This window comes from Bos indicus, chromosome 5, assembly GCF_029378745.1.
Source record: "Bos indicus isolate NIAB-ARS_2022 breed Sahiwal x Tharparkar chromosome 5, NIAB-ARS_B.indTharparkar_mat_pri_1.0, whole genome shotgun sequence".
Lineage (NCBI taxonomy): Eukaryota > Metazoa > Chordata > Mammalia > Artiodactyla > Bovidae > Bos > Bos indicus.
Genome location: NC_091764.1, coordinates 43,323,499 through 43,346,885, shown reverse-complemented (window position 1 = coordinate 43,346,885; position 23,387 = coordinate 43,323,499). Strand labels below are relative to the sequence as shown.

The window sequence follows — 23,387 nt, the reverse complement described above, 5'->3', positions numbered from 1 at the left end:
TCCCAGGCAAGAGTACTGGAGTGGGTTGCTATTTCCTTTTCCAGGGGATCTTCCCAATCCAGGGCTCGAAGCCAGGTGCCCCACATTGCAAGCAGTAAACATTTTACTAAAAGTTAGGTAAAAGTAAAACTTGTGTTTTGAAAACATCTGTTTACAAATTCTTTGTAGATACCGCTTTTGAATTTTTGGTCTTTCATATTCAATTTACAGTTTTGAGTTAACATCTCTGGCAATTAGTAGCTCTGCCTCAGTGATTTGTTTTTTTTTTTTCCTTTTAATGTGTCTGAGGTTTACAGTGCTTAGTCATTTATGGACTTGTTTATCTCTAGCCAGGTTAAGAAATAAGCTATGTTAGTTTTTTTGCCCTGATGTAAAAAAGCAAATTGTTAGAGCATGCATGAAATTGGAGGACTGAACGACCAAGGCATCTAGAAAGTTGACATTTGTTGCTACCCGTCATTGGGATAAATTTTAATGGACTATTGCATCTGTTTACAATTCTAAGATTATATGATGTATTCACATCCTATGGCATAGGAATAAACCTCATAAACTGAATAAATAGCAGCTATATAAGTAAGCATTTGGAGGAGGGGAATTTGAAATTAAATAACAGGATCTGAATTAACTGAACATTTCTGAAATTAACAGGACAATGTTTACTTAAAAGAAAAAATATGTCAATTCAGGGCTGCATTTATTTGTTCACTCCATTTTTATTCATTATAACTTTCTTCCTATGTGTGCAGTCTGGCGGACAGTTTTAATTGCAAAGGAAAAGGTTTTCATATTTAATAACTTCTATCTCAAATAACGTATGTCTGCCAGTCCAGCCCTTCCTAGATGGTTAAGAGGAAGATCAATTAGAATATTAAAAGTACTTTTGGTTTTGTTTTCTATGTATCATATTGGATATTTTTGCTGCTGTTCATATGTTTACATGTTAGTAATTATGACGGCTTTTGGATAATTCCACTCTAGAGGGAGAACTGGTGGGCGGTCCTTCCTGTGACACGACCCTTGAGTGACAGTTCTATTTGATTGCCTCCAGTACTGTGAGGAAAGGACACGACTCTATGGTGAGGACTGATGGACATACATTATCTGAGAAAAGAAACTACCAGGTAAGATCCATTTTTTTTTTCTTATTTTCTATTGGTTATATAGTTACATGAACTGCTTAATATGTTGTATTTAATTGGAATCAGCAGGTTGGATACACCTGAGTTTGAAAAATTGGGGTTATAATTTTAAAAACATGCATGTTGGTTTATACAGTTGAAATAGTTGGGAACGTTTTTCAGACTAAACCATGCTTATAATAAATGTATATTATTACAAATGATGTACATGTATTTATATAATAAATATGCATATGTTCTTTTAGTGTCAGAGCATAAATTTCCTGGTGTGTATATATATGTCAAAAGTTAGATTATCTAATACACAATTTATGACTTCATGGCTGGATTCAGAGTTAGTATTCCATAAAACGTTGATTGCCTTTACACATATTCTTCCTGAAGACTAAGCCTGAAGTCTTGGACTATATTCAGGGTACTATAGCACCACAGAGATGTAGACACAATTGGTTAGAGTATAAAAGAAGTAGAGATCAGGGTACTCAGACACTCATATTGTATTAAATTAGCTTATCTATTATCATTAGTTTGCTTTCCTTACAATACTGGATTCTTGCTCTCTATTTAGGTAGTTAATAATATCCATCCTCTACTAAATATGTAAGGATGCTGAAAGGATAGTTGAAATGTAATATTCCTGTTTCTTTCTGAGCTTTTAAAAGAAGGTGAATTTTAAAGATAGTACTATTAAATAGTGATTTTTTTTTAAAAACCCATATAACATTTGAATTTAATTTTCTCAAACAAAATGTTTTATTAATTTGCTAATAATTTAATGTCAAATTATGTAGTGATTTAGAATAAGCAATAGTTCATAACTCAAGTAGGAATAAGCTTTAGGCTTCTTTCACAAATAGATATCCAACCTCCCTCTGCCCCTTACCACCAGGTGTTATTCTCTGCAGGCTGTGAAGGCAACTAGTGTGATAGTAGCAGCTTTGTTAACTAACCATTTATCTTTCTAATCATTAGTTTTAGTCTGGTTAGTCTTTTCTTCCCTCAGATTGAAAAAGTGAACAGTGGAGGAAATTCATGGTGAAGTAACAAAGAGCCTTTGAACACAAGACTTAGGTCCTATACATAATGAAAAATAGAGTCATATTTAACCTTTCTAGAATTTGACCCAATTTTATGTCTGAAGTTTCTTGCCAGATTTTTATAATTTAATAAGCCAGAGTAAGTGGTGGCTATGCAGAAGCAGTTCTCCCTGTAACCTTTCCTGCTCTGAATTGCTCTTATAGACTTGATCAGCATGGCCTTTGTTCATTAATTACACTAGCTGTGACTCCTCCTACCTCACAACCACTTCCAACTACCTTGACTCATGTAAGATTTCATTGGTTACACTACTTGGTTCTGTATTTTGATAGATTATGCTGGTTGTTTTTTTTTAAAGAATATCGTAATTCTAGATTGTGTGGCTTTTCATAATCCAGTTTGTAAAATGTAAGTATAGAAGTTTTGTATCATCACACAGTGTGATTAATTTACTTTATGAGATCATATTAATAGAGAATTCCAAATTTTACACTTAGGAATAAAATCAGATTATATTTTATACATGAAGAGATTTCCTAGTTTCTGTTTATTCTGCTCTAAAAAAAATTGTTTTGAGTCACACTGTTTCAGTCACATTATTATAACTAATCCAGGCTTTTTAGCTTACCAGAAAATTCATTTTTAGTTAGGGTTTTTCTGCCTAAAAATATTTTCACTTTTCTTTTTACTTAGTAACAGTCAATGCATGTTGGAATATTCTTGGAAACAGTTGTTTAAATTTCTATTGTAAAATTATTTTATTTTTAAAAGACTTTTCTGAAAAGTACATGTATAGAAATATAATTTCTGGTATGATAATTATGATGATATACTAATTGCATATGGGAAATTCAAAGGAACAGTAGATAAATTACTACTGTATTGGTAGCACTTAGAGTCTGTATATGTATGCTGAGATGAAATGATTTGGATTTTTTTAAATTCCATGTTTTTGGAATTTTATTTGTTGTTTTTCATGGATAAAGTAGGATTTCTTTGTATTCATGTTTATATCTATTTTAATTTATCTTGTTTTAATTTATCTTTGAGGCCTTTTATTTTTGGAATGCAGTTGATGTCTTATAGTGATATTTAAGCATTCTGATAATAATAAGCTAATGTTCCAGAATTTAATAAAAAGGATAATACTTTGCCAATTCTTATTTCATTGTGGACTTGATTAAAGACTTAGGAACTCATTTGGGAAGGTGCATTTCCTCAGCTTTGTGCTAAAACTTAGTGACTTTCAAATGGGCGTTGGTTGAAGTATTGATTTTTCCACTGCTATCTACTTCTTGTGTTTTGTTTCTTACTAAAGTTTGAATAGAGTCTTTGAAGTTTATTTAGATGAACAGACTGCTATACAGACAGGACAATTTAATTATATAAATGGTTTACAGTTTCTTCTTAGAAGAATTGTCAAGCTTCTTCTGCTCTTGCTACCGCTGCTAAGTCGCTTCAGTCTTGTCCGACTCTGTGTGACCCCATAGACGGCAGCCCACCAGGCTCCCCCGTCCCTGGGATTCTCCAGGCAAGAATACTGGAATGGGTTGCCATTCCCTTCTCCAATGCATGAAAGTGAAAAGTGAAAGTGAAGTCGCTCAGTTGTGTCCGACTCTTAGCAACCCCATGGACTGCAGCTTACCAGGCTCCTCTGTCCATGGGATTTGCCAGGCAAGAGTACTGGAGTGGGGTGCCATTGCCTTCTCCAAGCTTCTTCTAAGGAAATGTAACTCCAGTTTTTGGCTAGAATTTCTTATCTTCCTCTAATTTACACTAATTTATTCCAACTGTGAGCACAGATCTAATCATACTAATTACCAGGTTTACTTACCAGTGCCTATTCCGCTTTCTAATACAATAAAGATGAGCTCCTAAACCTTACATATAATATTAGTACATTGTGGCCCCACATGCCTTTATTTCCATTGTCTTCTCTGTTTATAGTGAGTTTTTCCATGAGTAATATAAAACTACTTTTAAATCTCTCTGCAGTGCACTTTTACATGTATGCCTTTAGTTGTTTGGGTTCCTCTTTGTGTGATGCCTTTTCTTCCATCAGTACTTTCAGAAGCCATTCAAAGTGATGGCCTTTAGCATTCCTTTCCCTTGCTTTCATAACCTTTGTATCTATTTCTAGTTTAGTGTGTACCATGACAAACTGAAGTTATGTTTATTTTTTCCTTGTCTTGCTGTAGCCTCATGCTGTCCAATACCATAGGTACTAGCCCCATAAGTGGTATTTAAATTCATGTAAATAAAATAAAATAATTTAAATTCTTAGTCATGTCAGCCATGTTGCAAATGCTCAATAGTTGCATGCTATTAATGGCCACCATATTGAACAGTGCAGATATAGAACTTTTTCCATTATTGTAGAAAGTTGTATTGGACAGTGTTTCTATATATTAAGCTTCTTGGAAACTGGAGCTGTATTTATTGATATTTTGGTACTACTGGCAGTACCAAATGGTTTAAGTTACATAATAGGTGTTCAAAGGCATATTGTTGTAATAAAATTAAACAAAGAAAGAAGTTAACAGAAATTGCACAGTGTGCCAAGGGAAATGCTACATATATATATCCAGTATTTTTAGGATATTACTTTTTTTTAATTTGAGCTTGCTGATCATACCATATGTTGGCTAGTTCAATGTATATTATCTATAAACTAGATCTAATGCATCCCAGTCTGTATGTCCCTTAAGAATAGCTCATAATCTAAAGTACCACATTAACTTTGTGAAATATGTCATGTCAGAGAACAAACGATGGCAGTGGTTGTATTACTGGTTCCTCCTCTCTCCCCCTTCCATTAAATATTTTATTTCCATTTTATTATTTTATAATTACAGAGCTATAGAACGTAAAAGTTTGTAATTTTACTGTTAACAATTTAGTGTGTCTGTTTTTTCTAGTAATTCTATAGGTACAAATATGATTTGTTATCGTTTTTAACAAATATACATATTTCAGCAGTTTGCATGTTGTACCTAATATAGATATTTCCATGCCCCACCCTTCAACTTGCCTCCTTCCCAGTAAGTACTTACTAGTTTTTATATTTTTGTTACATACCTATTCAGTATACAGGTGCATCTTTAGTGTGTGTCCGTTTTTTAAGAAGTGGTACCCTATATTCTGTTATTTTTAATAGAAAAAAAAAAAATTTCCAGCCCACATCAAACCATAAACAAGTTCCCAGATATTATAATAGAAAACACTCAACACGTATCTGACAGTTCAGATCAGCATTTCAGATATCTGACAATTCTGCTTAAGGAAAGCATTTAAAACACAAGTTACCTAATCATTTAACAGTTGATGGTGCACATACAAATGCATCTAGTAGGTGAGCTTCCATTCAGTATACAAGAGTACTGTACGATACTGAATACAAATTAATTTTTTTTTTTTATTTACTGCAGTGAAAATGTAAGTAAGCAGTGGTGTACTCCATTTCTTTATTGTAAGTTATAACACAGTATTGGAAATTTTTGTCTTTCTGCTATCAGGATGCATCTTACAATGGATGGTGTCTTAGAGCCATCTAGTAGCTTATAACCTTTTCTTGATAACTTCTTATATGATTGAAAACAGCACTAGCATCAAAGCATTTTAGAATCTGATATATTAATGCTACAGATACATAATATAAAGAACACTTAAAAAAGAATTTTTGAAAAATGAATATACTTAGCGAAGAATTGTCAGATATAGTGCATAGAGCAGAAGGATGAAGGTTTCAGTCATTGTTGCTCTTTGGCATTGGATTGAGGTGAGCAAGAGTGAGCTGAGGAAGGAATTCATTCAAAAATAAATAAAATACCTGAAGCCAGTGAACTGGTTCACAGTTCATTGCTCTTGAAAATCTTGGAGACGAAGGGCTGTAGCTACAGATGAAGGACGGGGAGTAAAAAACCTCAAATTGCATGACTATTAAGTTCTCTTAATTTGCAGTTATATAATTCCTGCTAAAATGAGATTGCTTTCGAAGTTGCATTTAAAATGCAGTGCTTCTGTTCATTTCATGATCATATTAATAGCTACAAAAGTTATTTTGACTCCACAACCTAAATATTGGTTTAAAATACATTTTTGACATTCATTTATCATTTATGGGTCTTTTTCTTCCTCTGGCCAACCAAAGACATCCAATGAATTCCCAGGTTCCTCATTGGTTGGCTTATTACATGATAATAACAGTGTTGCTCTTTCTTTGAATGTGTGTATTCTGATACTCTTTTACTCATCTTATGAAATCATCAAATGAGGTGAAATTTGCTTTCCAAAAGGCAAGTTTCATTAAGATATGTGGTTTTATGGCACCCATGGTATCTTAGTAATTTTTTCACAGTGCCCCTCGGCCAACAGAAATGTTAAAAGTTTCGTTCAATTAAATAACTAGATCTAAACACTTACATAGTTCATATGGTATCTGACAGATACTGCCTTGTTTCCCAAGAAGATTTAAAATACCTGGCAGCATCCCCATGTGTTCACTGTGGTGCTTCTTTGGGAACTTAGTTCTCGGTTTTTGCATATGAAATAATTGTGTTCTCTTTCAGAAATACATTTTACGTTGAAGTGATTTGCCCCAATCATGAATTTGGAATGTATTCATGATTAAATAGCAAAGTAAAACATTAATGTAGATATTTCTGTCAATCAGAGAAAATATAGAAGCAGTTACCTTTTTTAAACTGAAGTATAAATACAGTTGATTTACAATGTTGTGTTAATTATTGCTGAACAACAAAGTGATTCAGCTATACATATATACATTCTTTTTTAAAATATTCTTTTTAATTATGGTTTATCATAGGATATTGAATATAGTTCTCTGTGCTATACAGTAGGATCTTAATCTTTATCCATTCTGTATATAAAAGCTTACATCTACCAATTCCAACCTCCCTTTCCATCCCTCGCCTAACCCCCTCCCCTTGGCAACCACCAGCTGTTCTCTGTACTGTGATTCTGTTTCATGGATAGGTTCATTTGTGTCATACTTTAGATTCCACGTATAGGTAATACCTTGTAGTGTTTGTCTTGCTCTTTCTGATTTATTTAGTATGATAATCTCTAGTTGTATCTGTGTTGCTGCAAATGATGTTATTTCATCCTTTTTTTTTTATGGCTGATTAGTTTTCCTTTATGTATATGTACCCCATCTTTATCCATTTATCTGTTGATGGACAGATGTTTCCATGTCTTGGCCATTGTAAATAGTGCTACTGTGAACATGGGGGTGCGTGTATCTTTTTGAATTGCAGTTTTGTCTGGGTATATGCCCAGGAGTAGGATTCCTGGATCATATGGCAACTCTAGTTTTGGTTTTTTGAGGAACCTCTATAGTGTTTTCCATATGAGTATACCAATTTATATTTTCACCAACAGTGTGAGAGGGTTGGTTCCCTTTTCTCTGCATTCTATTCAGTATTTATTATTTTTGTTTTTAGAGTTTGCAGACTCTTACATGTATATAAATACATATATACACACATGCATATATATATAATTTTATTCATTTATGGGTGTGCTAGGTCTTTGCTGCTGCACGGTTTTTCTTAGGTCTTATGCTAGGCTGCGGTGAACGGGGGCTACTCTCTAGTTGCAGTTGTGGGCTTCTCACTGTGGTGGCTTCTCTTGTTGTGGAGCACAGGTTCTAGGGCCCATAGGCTTCAGTAGTTGCAACATGTCGGCTCAATAGTTGTGGCTCATGGGCTTAGTTGTTCCGCCACATGTGGGATCTTTCCAAATCAAGGATTGAACCTATGTCTCCTGCATTGTCAGGCAGATTCTTTACCACTGAACCACCAGGGAATCCCTATCATTTATTTGTAGGCTTTCTAATGATTGCCATTCTGACTGGAGTGAGACAGTACCTTATTGTAATAATTAGTGATGTTGAGCATCCTTTCATGTGCTTGTTGCCCATCTGTATGTCTTCTTTGGAGAAATGTCTGTCTAGTTCTTTTGCTCATTTTTTGATTGGATTGTTTTGTTGTTGAATTGTATGAGCTGTTTGAATATTTTGGAAATTAAGCCCTTGTCAGTTGCATCATTTGCAAATATTTTCTCCCAGCCTCTAGGTTGTCTTTTTGTTTTGTTTATTTTAGGGTTTCCTTTGGTGTGTAAAAGCTTACAAGCTTGATTAGGTCTCATTTTGCTTTGGGAGACTAACCTAAGAAAACATTGGTGCAAAGTTACTTTTTAAAATACAGTCTCAGCAAGGATTGAGAAGATGCAAGAAACTTTTAACAAGGACCTAGAAGAAATAAAAAAGAGTCAATCAATAATGAATAATGCAGTAACTGAGATCAAAGGCACTCTGGAGGGAACCAACAGTAGAATAACTGATGCAGAAGATAGGATAACTGGGGTGCAAGATAGAATGGTGGAAATAAATGAAGCAGAGAGGAAAAAGAAAAAAATTAAAAGAAATGAGGACAACCTCAGAGACCTCTGGGACAATGTTAAACACCCCAACATTCGAATCGTAGGTGTCCCAGAAGAAGAGGACAAAAAGGAAGGCCATGAGAAAATACTTTAGGAGATAATAGTTGAAAACTTCCCTAAAGTAGGGAAGGAAATAGCCACCCAAGTCCAAGAATCCCAGAGAGTCCCAAACAGGATAAACCCAAGGCAAAACACCCCAAGATGCATATTAATCAAATTAATGAAGATCAAACACAAAGAACAAATATTAAAAGCAGGAAGGGAAAAACAACAAATAACCCACAAGGGGATCCCCATAAGGATAACAGTTGATCTTTCAGTAGAAATTCTTCAGGCCAGAAAGAAATGGCAGGGCATACTTAGAATGATGAGAGAAAAACCTACAACCCAGATTACTGTACCCAACAAGGATCTCATTCAAATATGAAGGAGAAATCAAAAGCTTTACAGACAAGCAAAAGCTGAGAGAATTCAGCACCACCAAACCAGCTCTCCAACAAATGCTAAAGGATCTTCTCTAGACAGGAAACACAGAAAGGGTGTATAAACTCAAACCCAAAACAACAAAGTAAATGGTAATGGGATCATACTTACAGTAATTACCTTAAATGTAAATGGGTTGAATGCCCCAACCAAAAGACAAAGACTGGCTGAATGGATACAAAAACAAGACCCCTATATATGCTGTCTACAAGAGACCCACCTCAAACCTAGGGACACATACAGATTGAAAGTGAAGGGCTGGAAAAAGATATTTCATACAAACGGAGACCAAAAGAAAGCAAAAGTAGCAATACTCATATCAGATAAAATAGACTTTGAAATAAAAGCCCTGAAAAGAGACAAAGAAGGACACTACATAATGATCAAAGGATCAATCCAAGAAGAAGATATAACAATTATATATGTACCCAACATAGGAGCACCACAATGTGTAAGGCAAATGCTAACAAATATGAAAGGGGAAATTAACAGCAACACAATAATAGTGGGAGACTTTAATACCCCACTTACCCCTATGGATAGATCAACTAAACAGAAAATTAGCAAGGAAACACAAACTTTAAATGATACAATGGACCAGTTAGACCTAATTGATATCTTTGGGACATTTCACCCTAAAACAGTGAATTTCACCTTTTTCTCAAGCGCACACAGAACCTTCTACCAGGATAGATCACATCTTGGGCCATAAATCAAACCTTGGTAAATTCAAAAAAATTGAAATAATCTCAAGCATCTTTTCTGATCACAATGCAGTATATCAGCTGCAGGAAAAAAAAGTATTAAAAATACAAACATATGGAGGCTAAACAACACACTTCTGAATAACCAACAAGTCACAGAAGAAATCAAAAAAGAAATAAAAATATGCATCGAAATGAATGAAAATGAAAACACAACAACCCCAAACCTATGGGATTCAGAAAAAACAGTGCTAAGGGGAAGGTTCATAGCAATACAAGCCTATATCAAGAAACAGGAGAGAAATCAAATAAATAACCTAACTCTACACCTAAAGCACCTAGAAAAGGAAGAAATGAAGAACCCCAGGGTGAGTGGAAGGAAAGAAATCACAAAAATTAGGGCAGAAATAAATGCAAAAGAAACAAGAGACCATAGCAAAAATCAACAAAGCTAAAAGCTGGTTCTTCAAGAAGATAAATAAAATAGACATACCATTAGCCAGACTCGTTAAGAAACAAAGGGAGAAAAATCAAATCAACAAAATTAGAAATGAAAATGGAGAAATCACAACAGACAACACAGAAATACAAAGGGTCATAAGAGACTACTGTCAGCAATTATATGCCAATAAAATGGATAACTTGGAATAAATGGACAAATTCTTAGAAAAGTATAACTTTCCAAAACTGAACCATGAAGAAATAGAAAATCTTAATAGACCCATCACAAGCACAGAAATTGAAACCATAATCAAAAATCTTCCAACAAACAAAAGCCCAGGACCAGACGGCTTCACAGCTGAATTCTACCAACAATTTAGAGAAGAGCTAACACCTATCCTACTCAAACTCTTCCAGAAAATTGCAGAGGAAGGTAAACTTCCAATCTCATTCTATGATGCCACCATCATCCTAACACCAAAACCAGACAAAGATGCCACAAAAAAACTACAGGCCAATATCACTGATGAACATAGATGCAAAAATCCTTAACAAAATTCTAGCAGACAGAATCCAACATGTTAAAAAGATCATATATCATGACCAAGTGGGCTTTATCCCAGGGATGCAAAGATTCTTCAATATTCGCAAATCAGTCAATGTGATACACCACATTAACAAATTAAAAGATAAAAACCACATGATTGTCTCAATAGATGCAGAGAAAGCCTTTGACAAAATTCAACATCCATTTATGACAAAAACCCTCCAGAAAGCAGGCATAGAAGAAACACACCTCAACATAATAAAAGCCATATATGATAAACCCACAGCAAACATTATCCTCAATGTTGAAAAACTTAAAGCATTTCCCCTAAAGTCAGGAACAAGACAAGGATGCCCACTCTCACTACTGCTGTTCAACATAGTTTTGGAAGTTTTGGCCACAGCAATCAGAGCAAAAACATAAATAAAAGGAATCCAGATTGGAAAAGAAGAAGTAAAACTCCCACTGTTTGCAGATGACATGATCCTGTACATAGAAAGCCCTGAAGACTCCATCAGAAAATTACTGGAGCTAATCAGTGAATACAGTAAAGTTCCAGGATATAAAATTAACACACAGAAATCCTTTGCATTCCTATACACTAACAATGAGAAAACAGAGAAATTAAGGAAACAATTCCATTCACCATTGCAACGAAAAGAATAAAGTACTTAGGAGTAGACCTACCTAAAGAAACAAAAGACCTATATATAGAAAACTATAAAACACTGGTGAAAGAAATCAAAGATGACACAAATAGATGGAGAAATATACCATGTTCATGGATCGGAAGAATCAATGTAGTGAAAATGAGTATACTGCCCAAAGCAATCTATAGATTCAATGCAATCCCTATCAAGCTACCAACGGTTTTTTTCAGAGAATTAGAACAAACAATTCCACAGTTTGTATGGAATTACAAAAAACCTCGAATAGCCAAAGCAATCTTGAGAAAGAAGAGTGGAACTGGAGGAATCAACCTGCCTGACTTCACGCTATACTACAAAACAACAGTCATCAAGACAGTATGGTACTGGCACAAAGACAGAAACATAGATCAGTGGAACACAATAGAAAGCCCAGAGATAAATCCACACACCCATGGACACCTTATCTTTGACAAAGGAGGCAAGAATATACAATAGAGAAAAGACAATCTATTTAACAGGTGGTGCTGGGAAAACTTGTCAACCATTTGTAAAAGACTGAAACTAGAACACTTTCTAACACCATACACAAAAATAAACTCAAAATGGATTAAAGATCTAAATGTAAGACCAGAAACCATAGAACTCCTAGAGGAAAACATAAGCAAACCACTCTCTGACATAAATTATAGCAGGATTCTCTATGACCCATCTCTCAGAGTAATGGAAATAAAAGCAAAAATAAACAAATGGGACCTAATTAAACTTAAAAGCTTTTGCACAATGAAGGAAACTATAAGCAAGGTGAAAGACAGCCTTCAGAATGGGAGAAAATAATAGCAAATGAAGCAATTGACAAAGAATTAATCTCAAAAATATACAAGTAACTCCTGCAGCTCAATTCCTGAAAAATAAATGACCCAATCAAAAAATGGGCCAAAGAACTAAACAGACATTTCTCCAAAGAAGACATACAGATGGCTAACAGACACATGAAAAGATGCTCAACATCACTCATTATCAGAGAAATGCAAATCAAAACCACAATGAGGTACCATCTCACGCTGGTCAATGGCTGCTATCCAAAAGTCTACAAGCAATAAATGCTGGAGAGGGTGTGGAGAAAGAGAACCCTCTTACACTGTTGGTGGGAATGCAAAGTAGTATAGCTGCTATGGAGAACAGTATGGAGATTCCTTAAAAAAGTGGAAATAGAACTGCCATATGACCCAGCAATCCCACTGCTGAGCATACACACCGAGGAAACCAGAATTGAAAGAGACACATGTACCCCAATGTTTATCACAGCACTGTTTATAATAGCCAGGACATGTAAGCAACCTAGATGTCCACTGACAGATGAATGGATAAGAAAGCTGTGGTACATATACACAATGGAATATTACTCAGCTATTAAAAAGAATGCATTTGAATCAGTTCTAATGAAGTGGATGAAACTGGAGCCTATTATACAGAGCGAAGTAAGTCAGAAAGAAAAACACCAATACAATATATTAACGCATATATATGGAATTTAGAAAGGTGGTAACGATGACCCTATATGTGAGATAGTAAAAGAGACACAGATGTGAAGAACAGATTGTTGGACTCTGTGGGAGAATGTGAGGGTGAGATGATCTGATAGAATATCATTGAAACATGTATATTATCATACGTGAAATAGATTGCCAGTCCAAGTTCGATGCATGAAACAGGGTGCTCAGGGCTGGTGCACTGGGATGACCCTGAGGGATGGAATGGGGAGGGAGAGTCAGGATGGGGAACACATGTACACCCATGGCTGATTCATGTGAATGTATGGCAAAACCCACCACAATATTGTAAAGTAATTAGCCTCCAATTAAAATAAAAGATAAATAAAATATAGTCTCAGACCTTACTTAGGTCTGGAGTGATTGCACTGAGGGTGAAACTTAGTTTTTTGCTTTTTATCTTTCTGAATTTCCACGTAAAAATAGAACAACTAGATAGAAAATAAAAACCCATGAAAACATTTGTAACAAAAGCTAGAGATGAAGTATCTCCATGAACCTCAAGATACAAGCAGATGAAAGATTAACAAAAGACTTAAATTTATCAGTTTTTTATGTATAAGAAAGTAGAGAGAAGCATTGGGGTGTCTGGACCTGAGCATAGAAGCACCTCAAAGTGGTGAACAACCCGTTTGAAAGTGTAATGAGGCCTTTTGAAATTGGGGAGTTTTTGCCTGCCTGGCTGGATCAGTGGAAAGGACCTATGCTGAGGCCTGCAGTGATTGAGTCGCCCAGCTCTGAGCTCTCAAGACTTACCCGCTAATGCTCACTTGTAGGACCCATTGAGAAGTTTCTGGGAGTGGAACCAAAATTGAGGAGCATAGGGGCAACAGAGAGGAAAGAAAAGGAGATAAAAGTGGGAGAGGGGAACAGAGTGGGAGAGGGAGATAAAAGAAAACCTTACAAGACATGCCATTGTACTTTTAGAGACTGCATAAAAATAGAAGGAGCTTTATGAAGTTAGAGAAGTTTTCTGAACCATGTCATAGTCTTAAATTTTATGAAAATTAGATTCACAATCAATCTTCTAGGAATATGTTTAGATGTCCTTATACCAACTTTGAGTCCCATCAACAGTGTTTATATTGATCTGACGTTTAATAATGTCAAATTTAAAAATTTTCAAATTTATTGAGATTGTGCTGGAGACATATTTCCTTATTGAAATTAAGTAAATGAAGATATTGTCATATCTTTTAAAAAATTTTTAGTTTTGTCTTCCATATTCTTCTGAGATTGATTTATTTTTTTTATATGGTGTGAGGAGACCAAATTCCTTTTGTTAGCATAAAGATAATCAGTTGTATTAACATCATGTATTGATCTTGTTCTCCCTTCCTCCTAATCAGCATTACTTTGCTATAAATCAGTTTGATTATATTCATGGATCTGTTTCTTATGTCTTTGTTTGGTTCCTTTGATGTGTTTGTCTCTGCCTGCACCAGTAGCCCATTTTCTTTTACTATAGCTTTGCATCAGATGTTCATGTCTGTCTCTCCACTTTGGTTTTGATTATTGTCTTAACTTTCTTGGCCTTTGTTCAATGACAGATTTAGAATTGAAAAGAAAAGTATTGTGTTTACAAGTGGAATTTTATTACCTTCATTTTTATTTGGGGAAAAATTGACACATTTATGATATTCTTCCTCTCTGAATTCATACACTGAGGTCTTCTATATTTTCTCTCAGTAAATTTTTACTTCAAAAGATTTTTTTTTAAGCAATGGACTTATAAATCTTTAGTCAGGGTTATACATAAGTACTTTTTGTTGTTTTTTTTTGGTAAATTATATTTTTTAAATTATGTTTTATAGATGTCACTGTTATATTGACATACATTTGACTTTTAAACTTGATTATTGTATCCATTAGTTAATGTTACTGAAATTTTATTCTTATAATTTATCTGTAGGTTCTTTGAGTGGCTTTTGTGTAAATAAATATATCATCTGTAGGTTACAATTTTGGTACTTTATATTTTTTATGACTTAGATATCTTTTCAGAACTCACTTGTATTTCTGATACAATATTGAATAGAAGTGTAAATAGTAGAACTCTTTTCTCTTGTTTTACTTGTCCTACAAGCTTTAAGTTGTCAGTAAATAAGATATTTGGTGCAGGATTTTTTTTTTTGTAGATACGCTTTATTAGGATTAAGAAATTACTCATAATGCTACCTTCTTATTTATATTTTTTCTCTTTAACACCTTTTTTATCCTTAAGATTTTTTTATTGTGTGCCTTTTCCTCTTAATTTGTCACCCTTGCTAGGGATTTGTCACTTTGTAATCAACTTCTAGCTTCATTTACCTGTTTTTTAAATTTATTTTTGTTTTATATTCATCAGTTTATGCTCTTTACTAAGTTATTTCTTTTTATTCTTTTAGGGCTTGTTTTACTGTTCTTTAATTTTAAGTGTTTTTAATTTTCCAAACTTACGAGATTTTTCTTATTATCTTCCTATTGCTGATTTCTCATGTATTCCACTGTAGCTAGAGAATGTGGTCAGTATGATATCAATTATTTATATACTTGAACAAAATGCATATTGACCAGGTGGCAGGTATATTGCTTTGTTTCCATGAGACCAGCTTTGTTAATCTTGTCCATATCTTTTGTGCCTGCATATTTATCATTATTCACATTTTTAACATTAATTTTTTTTTTTGTTTAGATTTTGACTCCAGCAGTTGAAAGTTGATGCAGATCACTCTAATGTTTCTTGTTTCTGCTGGTTCTCACTTATGGTACCTTGATTCTTTGTATTTGTGTGTAAGTTAGTTACCATTTTATGTTTCTTAAAAATCTGTGGTATTTCTTTGAGGAATGGGTGAAAAGACATTTTTCCCAAGGGGATTTGCCTATGCTTCTGCCAGTGCCTAAGGTACTACCAAATCCAGGCCCAATTCAAAATAAAATGTTGATTTGAAGTTGTAGTCCATACAGGTAATGTGAATTTGGGCTGCTTTGGCTATAGATTCTCAGAAGAGATTGCTTTACCTGCTTCTGCCAGCATCAAATTTAGTTAGGGCCATCAAGAATTTTTGATGCATTCTTCACTAAGGGGTTTTAAGTTACCTGCTTTATGAGATGTCTTTAATAGCTTTCTACCTTGAGCAAATTTCTGTTTGGAAATGTAAACATTTCGTTTTGGGGTGCTGAATTTCCCTCTTCCCCATCTTCCACGTTCAAAGTTCATTTAAAAATCAGAATGTAATCTCTGTTTTAGATTTTACTAATATTTTCTTCACACTGTATCCCTACCTGAGAATAATGCTTCAGTTCAGTTCAGTTCAGTTGAGTCGCTCAGTCATGTCCGACTCTTTGCGACCCTGTGAATTGCAGCACACCAGGCCTCCATGTCCATCACCAACTCCCAGAGTTCACTCAAACTCACATCCATTGAGTCAGTGATGCCATCCAGCCATCTCATCCTCTGTCGTCCCCTTTTCCTCCTGCCTCCAATTCCTCCCAGCATCAGAGTCTTTTCCAGTGAGTCAACTCTTCACATGAGGTAGCCAAAGTACTGGAGTTTCAGTTTTAGCATCATTCCTTCCAAAGAACACCCAGGACTTATTTCCTTTAGAATGGACTGGTTAGATCTCCTTGCAGTCCAAGGGACTCTCAAGAGTCTTCTCCAACACCACAGTTCAGAAGCATCAATTCTTCGGTGCTCAGCCTTCTTCACAGTCCAACTCTCACATCCATACATGACCACAGGAAAACCCATAGCCTTGACTAGACGGACCTTTGTTGGCAAAGTAACGTCTCTGCTTTTGAATATGCTATCTAGGTTGGTCATAACTTTGCTTCCAAGGAGTAAGCATCTTTGAATTTCATGGGTGCAGTCACCATCTGCAGTAACTTTGGAGCCCCAAAAAATAAAGTCTGACACTGTTTCCACTGTTTCCCCATCTATTTCCCATGAAGTGATGGGACCAGATCTTAGTTTTCTGAATGTTGAGCTTTAAGCCAACTTTTTCACTCTCCACTTTCACTTTCATCAAGAGGCTTTGTGGTATCATCTGCGTATCTGAGGTTATTAATATTTCTCCTGGCAATATTGGGAATAATGCTTAGTATCTGCTTAATTAATGTTTGTTGTTGGCTGAGTATTTTGTGGAGCATTTTTAGTTGGTTATGAGTGGTGCATTTTTTTTTTTTTTTATAGTCTGCTAGACTGCTAGAACCATATTTCTTTACCATTCTCTAGGTCTCAGTGGGAATTTCACTCCTTAAGAGAAACAGTTGTTTCAATTTCTGTGACATATTCTCATTGTTTACTGTAATTTGGTGGGGAGGGGTTAGCGTTACTTCTGCTTTTTATTATTACAATAATTGAAAATGTTTGGTGATCCATTTTCATCGTATTCTTTCTCTTTCCGTTGCTTCTCTTCTTTTTTTAACTTCCCTCTGCTTTTCCTTCCAGTTTCTTCCCTTGCTTGCCTCCTTCCTCACTCCCTTTCTTTTCTTTTTCCTTCCTTCACTTCTTTATAATATTATCATTTTCCTTCTAATTGAAGGACTTTAAAAAATTTTAAAGCTTTTTAAGTTACGTGTAACACAGGCAAAATTAAAGTCATTAAATTTTTGCTTTTAAGAATTTTGCACGTTGTGATTCCTTCTACTGCCTTTCACCTTACCTTAGTTCCTTGAAAGTTTTAAAAGAACGCTCACCTAACCCACAGTTGTCATGTCAGTTCACAGTTCTTTCAGTTGACCTTCTTTGATCTCCACTTGAATATTAACATACTGATGACTTCAAAAATTCCCTACCTATGATCTTTAGGATCCAGTTTCTTCAAACAGTTTGTTATTGTTCGGTGGCTAAGTTGTGTCCTGCTTGTGTCCTGTTTGTGACCCCATGAACATGCCAGGCTTTCCTGTCCTTCACTGTCTCCTACAGTTTGCTCACACTTATGTCCATTGAGTCAGTGATGACCATCCAACCATCTCATCCTCTGTTGCCCCCATCTCCTCCTGCCCTCAGTCTTTCTCAGAATCAGGGTCTTTTCCAGTGAGCCAGCTCTTTGCATCAAGTGGCCAAAGTATTGGAGCTTCAGCTTCAGTCCTTCCAGCGAATATTCAGGGTTGATTTCCTTTAGGATTGACTGATTTGATCTCCTTGCTGTTCAGGGGACTCTGAAGCAGTTTACGTTAGGGCAACTTTTAGGGTCAGAATTAATGGATCTACCTGGTTCTTAATTTCACATGCCCTCTAAGTATTAATGCAAGTCATATTCACCCTAATCACATCCTATCATAGGGTAGACCTTTGGGATATTCCAGTATCTTAAGATAAGAAAATTTGACTATTAGATCTTTCATACTTTTAGTAGCATCTCGTCATATAATTCTTTCCTACAAACAGTAAAACAAAACACATATTTATACCATGAGGATTTTCCAGCAATGTTAATCTATAGAAAAAGCTCCATTGGGATAGACTTTGACCTAAAAAAGTCAGTCTATCCCGATGGATAGACTGTGATACATTTCTGATGGTGATGAATTCATTTAGGTTTCGTTTATCTGAAAAAGTTTTTATTTCACTTGTATTTTTGATAAAGTTATTGCTGGATCTGGAATTCAAAGTTGACAGATTTTTGTTTAAATGCTTTGAAGATTTTGCTCCACTGTTTTCTAATTTAGACCATTTATGCAAAAGACCTGCTGTTTTATCTTTGGCCCTCTTTGAATACTGTAACTTTTTCTCTGGCTACTATTAACATTTTTTTGGTTATTCAGTTCAGTTCAGTTGCTCATCAGTCTCTCAGTCGTGTGTTACTATTCTGCAACCCCATGAATCGCAGCATTCCAGGCCTCCCTGTCCATCACCAACTCCTGGAGTTTACCCAGACTAATGTCCATCAAATCGGTGATGCCATCCAGCCATGTCATCCTATGTCCAACTCTCACACCCATACATGACCACTGAAAACCCATAGCCTTGACTAGATGGACCTTTGTTGGCAAAGTAATGTCTCTGCTTTTGAATATGCTGTCTAGGTTGGTTATAACTTTCCTTCCAAGGAGTAAGCGTCTTTTCGTTTCATAGCTGCAGTCACCATCTGCAGTGATATGGAGCCAAAAAAAATAAAGTCTGACACGGTTTCATTTGCCATGAAGTGATGGGACCAGATGCCATGATCTTAGTTTTCTGAATGTTGAGCTTTAAGCCAACTTTTTCACTCTCCTCTTTCACTTTCATCAAGAGGCTTTTGAGTTCCTCTTCACTTTCTGCCATAAGGGTGGTGTCATCTCCATATCTTAGGTTATTGATATTTCTCCCGGCAATCTTGATTCCAGCTTGTGCTTCTTCCAGCCCAGCGTTTCTTATGATGTACTCTGCATAGAAGTTAAATAAGCAGGGTGACAATGTACAGCCTTGACGTACTCCTTTTCCTATTTGGAACCAGTCTGTTGTTCCATGTCCAGTTCTATCTGTTGCTTCCTGACCTGCATACAAGCTTCTCAAGAGACAGGTCAGGTGGTCTGGTATTCACATCTCTTTCAGAATTTTCCACAGTTGATTATGATCCACACAGTCAAAGGCTTTGGCATAGTCAATAGAGCAGAAATAGATGTTTTTCTGGAACTCTCTCACTTTTTTGATGATCCAGCGGATGTTGGCAATTTAATCTCTGGTTCCTTTGCCTTGGTTTTGCACATTTATCTATGATATATCTTGGTATAGTTTTCATGTCTCATGCTTGAGATTCATTGAGCCTTTTAAATTTGTGAATTTATTAGTCTTTGAATCAAATTTGGGATTTTTATTAAGAATTTTTAATGGAGTATAATTAACTTTCAGTGTTGTGTTAGTTTCAAGTGTACAGCAAAGTGAATCAGTTGAGATTTTTATTCTACTATTTTTGTGAATATTTACTCTTGAATCAAATTTGGGATTTTTATTAAGAATTTTTAATGGAGCATAATTGACTTTCAGTGTTGTGTTAGTTTCAAGTGTATAGCAAAGTGAATCAGTTGAGATTTTTATTCTACTATTTTTGTGAATATTTACTCTGTACCTATTCAACCTTGGGGACTCCAATTATACATATATTAAATCACATGAAGCCCCACAGCTTACTGTTGCTCTGTTCAGTTTTTAAAATATTTTTTTTTCCATGTATTTAGGATGGTTTTTTTATATCTGTGTTTTTAAAAGTTCACCAGTCTTTTCTTCATCATGCCAGTTATTCTTCCCTTTACATACAAACCATAACAGCTCTATAATGTCATTGTTAATTCTGTCACCTGTACCATTTCTGGGTCTGTTCTCTTGTTGGTTCCCCATTATGTATTTTATTATTGTTTTGCCTGGCCAGGAAACTTCTGTTCTGCTTGGATGCCAGTTCTTAGAATTTTTAATCTGTTCAGTGCTATACATTTTTATTTTTTTGTATTTGTTAGTGTTCTTGAGCTTTTTTAGTTACGTAGAAGCTTTTTGAGCCCTTTGAGACATTCTTCCTTTCTTCCCTCCCCCCCACTCCCCCTTTTAATGGTAAGTTTTGTTACAAAGGACCACAGTAGCTTTTAGTCTAGGCTGATTGTTCCCACATACTGAGACTGTATTCTTCTGAGTACTCTATCTGATGCCCTGCGAACTGTGTTTTTCTATTTTGGCTTAGGGAACAGTTGTGTGAGCCTAGAGATTATTTGTGCTGTCTCTGTTCCCATCCTCTGCATACATGCATATGCACAGATGACCAAAGAGGAACCCTTTCCAGATTTCTCTAATGCTTTCTCTTTGCAGCTCTCTCTTACTTGGTGCTCTAGCTGCCTTCTCAGCTACACTTTCTCAATTCACAGAAATTTCTGGCCTTCACCAGGACTCCCTCTCCTTGTATTGCAACTTGGTATTATAACTTGGAAACTCCCCCATTCAATAAGCAGGGGCAGTTGTAAGGCTCATATCAGTTCTTTCTCTTCTCTTAGGGGTTCTTGTTTTATACTGCTTTATGTCCTATGTCTGAAAACCATTGATAAATGTATTTTACCCATTTTTTAAAATCCATTTTAAAAGTTGTTTCAGATGACATGGGAAAAAGGGGAGCCCTACTCCTCCATCTTGGTTGGAAGTAGAAGTCTTACTAAATCTTAAAAGGTTTCATCTTTAAACAAATTTTTATTTTGGTTGAGAAGATGGATGAAAAATCATTCTTGAGACTGAGAAAATAAGCTTTTAAGTTAGTGTTCAGTCAAGGCTTGAATAGTTTTTATTGTGTAAGACACTATGTGAAATGCAATCCAATGAAATATCAGACTTGTTCTCAGCACTTAGCATCATTTGTGAAGAAACATCAAACAGTACAAGTCAGTAAATTCCAATTCATATATGGAGTCATCAGAGCTGCGATTCTATTTTACCTAAATCTAAAAATTGAAATTTCCCTGTCAGTTCCCTCCCTTAAGATTCCCTGGAATCTAGTAGACTTGTAAATATTGTTGTTGTGCTTAGTCTCAAAGTCTTGTTCAACTGTTTGCAATCCCATGGACCATAGCCCGTCAGGCTCTTCTGTCCATGGAATTTTCCAGGCAAGAATACTGGAGTGGTTGCCATTTTCTATTCCAGGAGATCTTCCTGACCCAGGAGTCAAACTCAAGTCTCTTGCATTTCCTGCATTGGCAGGCGAATTCTTTAGCACTGAACCACCAGGGAATCACAGTAGACTTGTAAATATAATGACCATTTATCTTCTTAACTGAGGTCATAATTTTACTAATTAGAATTCCTTATTCTGTCACGTAGAATATTATATCTTCATTGTTTAACCTGCCTCAGTAGACTAAAGGTATTATAGTAAATGTGTATAATGATGTATAGTAATGAAAATAGGAAGATTTTTTTTTCTTAGGAAAAAGAAAAGATCTTTCTTATTTAGGGCTGGAAGTACTGATAGAGACTGCTTCAGATCAGATCAGTCGCTCAGTCGTGTCCGACTCTTTGCGACCCCATGAATCGCAGCACGCCAGGCCTCCCTGTCCATTACCAACTCCTGGAGTTCACTGAGACTCACGTCCATCGAGTCAGTGATGCCATCCAGCCATCTCATCCTCTGTCGTCCCCTTCTCCTCCTGCCCCCAATCCCTCCCAGCATCAGGGTCTTTTCCGATGAATCAACTCTTCGCATGAGGTGGCCAGAGTACTGGAGTTTCAGCTTTAGCATCATTCCTTCCAAAGAAATCCCAGGGCTGATCTCCTTCAGAATGGACTGGTTGGATCTCCTTGCAGTCCAAGGGACTCTCAAGAGTCTTCTCCAACACCACAGTTCAAAAGTGTCAATTCTTTGGCGCTCAGCCTTCTTCACAGTCCAACTTTCACATCCATACATGACCACAGGAAAACCCATAGCCTTGACTAGACGGACCTTTGTTGGCAAAGTAATGTCTCTGCTTTTGAATATGCTATCTAGGTTGGTCATAACTTTGCTTCCAAGGAGTAAGCATCTTTGAATTTCATGGGTGCAATCACCATCTGCAGTGATTTTGGAGCTCAGAAAAATAAAGTCTGACACTGTTTCCACTGTTTGCCCATCTATTACCCATGAAGTGGTGGGACTGGATGCCATGATCTTTGTTTTCTGAATGTTGAGCTTTAAGCCAACTTTTTCACTCTCCACTTTCACTTTTATCAAGAGGCTAACAGAAGCAGAAGATATTAAAAGATGGCAAGAATACACAGAAGAACTGTACAAAAAAGAGCTTCACGACCCATATAATCACGATGGTGTGATCACTGACCTAGAGCCAGACATCCTGGAATGTGAAGTCAAGTGGGCCTTAGAAGGCATCACTACGAACAAAGCTAGTGGAGGTGATGGAATTCCGGTTGAGCTATTCCAAATCCTGAAAGATAATGCTGTGAAAGTGCTGTACTCAATATGCCAGCAAATTTGGAAAACTCAGCTGTGGCCACAGTACTGGAAAAGGTCAGTTTTCATTCCAGTCCCAAAGAAAGGCAATGCCAATGAATGCTCAAACTACCGCACAATTGCACTCATCTCACACGCTAGTAATGTTCAAAATTCTCCAAGCCAGGCTTCAGCAATACGTGAACCGTGAACTTCCTGATGTTCAAGCTGGTTTTAGAAAAGGCAGAGGAACCAGAGATCAAATTGCCAACATCTGCTGGATCATGGAAAAAGCAAGAGAGTTCCAGAAAAACATCTATTTCTGCTTTATTGACTATGCCAAAGCCTTTGACTGTGTGGATCACAAGAAACGGACAATTCTTCAAGAGATGGGAATACCAGACCACCTGATCTGCCTCTTGAGAAATCTGTATGCAGGTCAGGAAGCAACAGTTAGAACTGGACATGGAACAACAGACTGGTTCCAAATAGGAAAAGGAGTTCGTCAAGGCC

General features: G+C 36.0%; 1 protein-coding gene across 5 annotated transcripts in view; it reads left to right on the top strand.

Annotated features, from left to right (window-relative positions):
• Positions 1 to 23,387, top strand: part of CNOT2 (CCR4-NOT transcription complex subunit 2) — a 132,050-nt gene that overhangs the window by 46,759 nt on the left and 61,904 nt on the right. For 2 of the 5 annotated variants that reach the window (XM_070789290.1, XM_070789287.1), the window contains exon 2: positions 982 to 1,124. The exons of 1 other annotated variant lie outside the window; for it this stretch is intronic. In XM_070789290.1, the coding sequence (XP_070645391.1) occupies positions 1,077 to 1,124 (48 nt within the window). In that variant the 5' untranslated portion in view covers positions 982 to 1,076. Of the gene's footprint in view, positions 1 to 981; positions 1,125 to 23,387 lie in introns of those variants that run through there. 2 more of the 5 variants (XM_070789291.1, XM_070789289.1) reach the window with 1 other exon arrangement.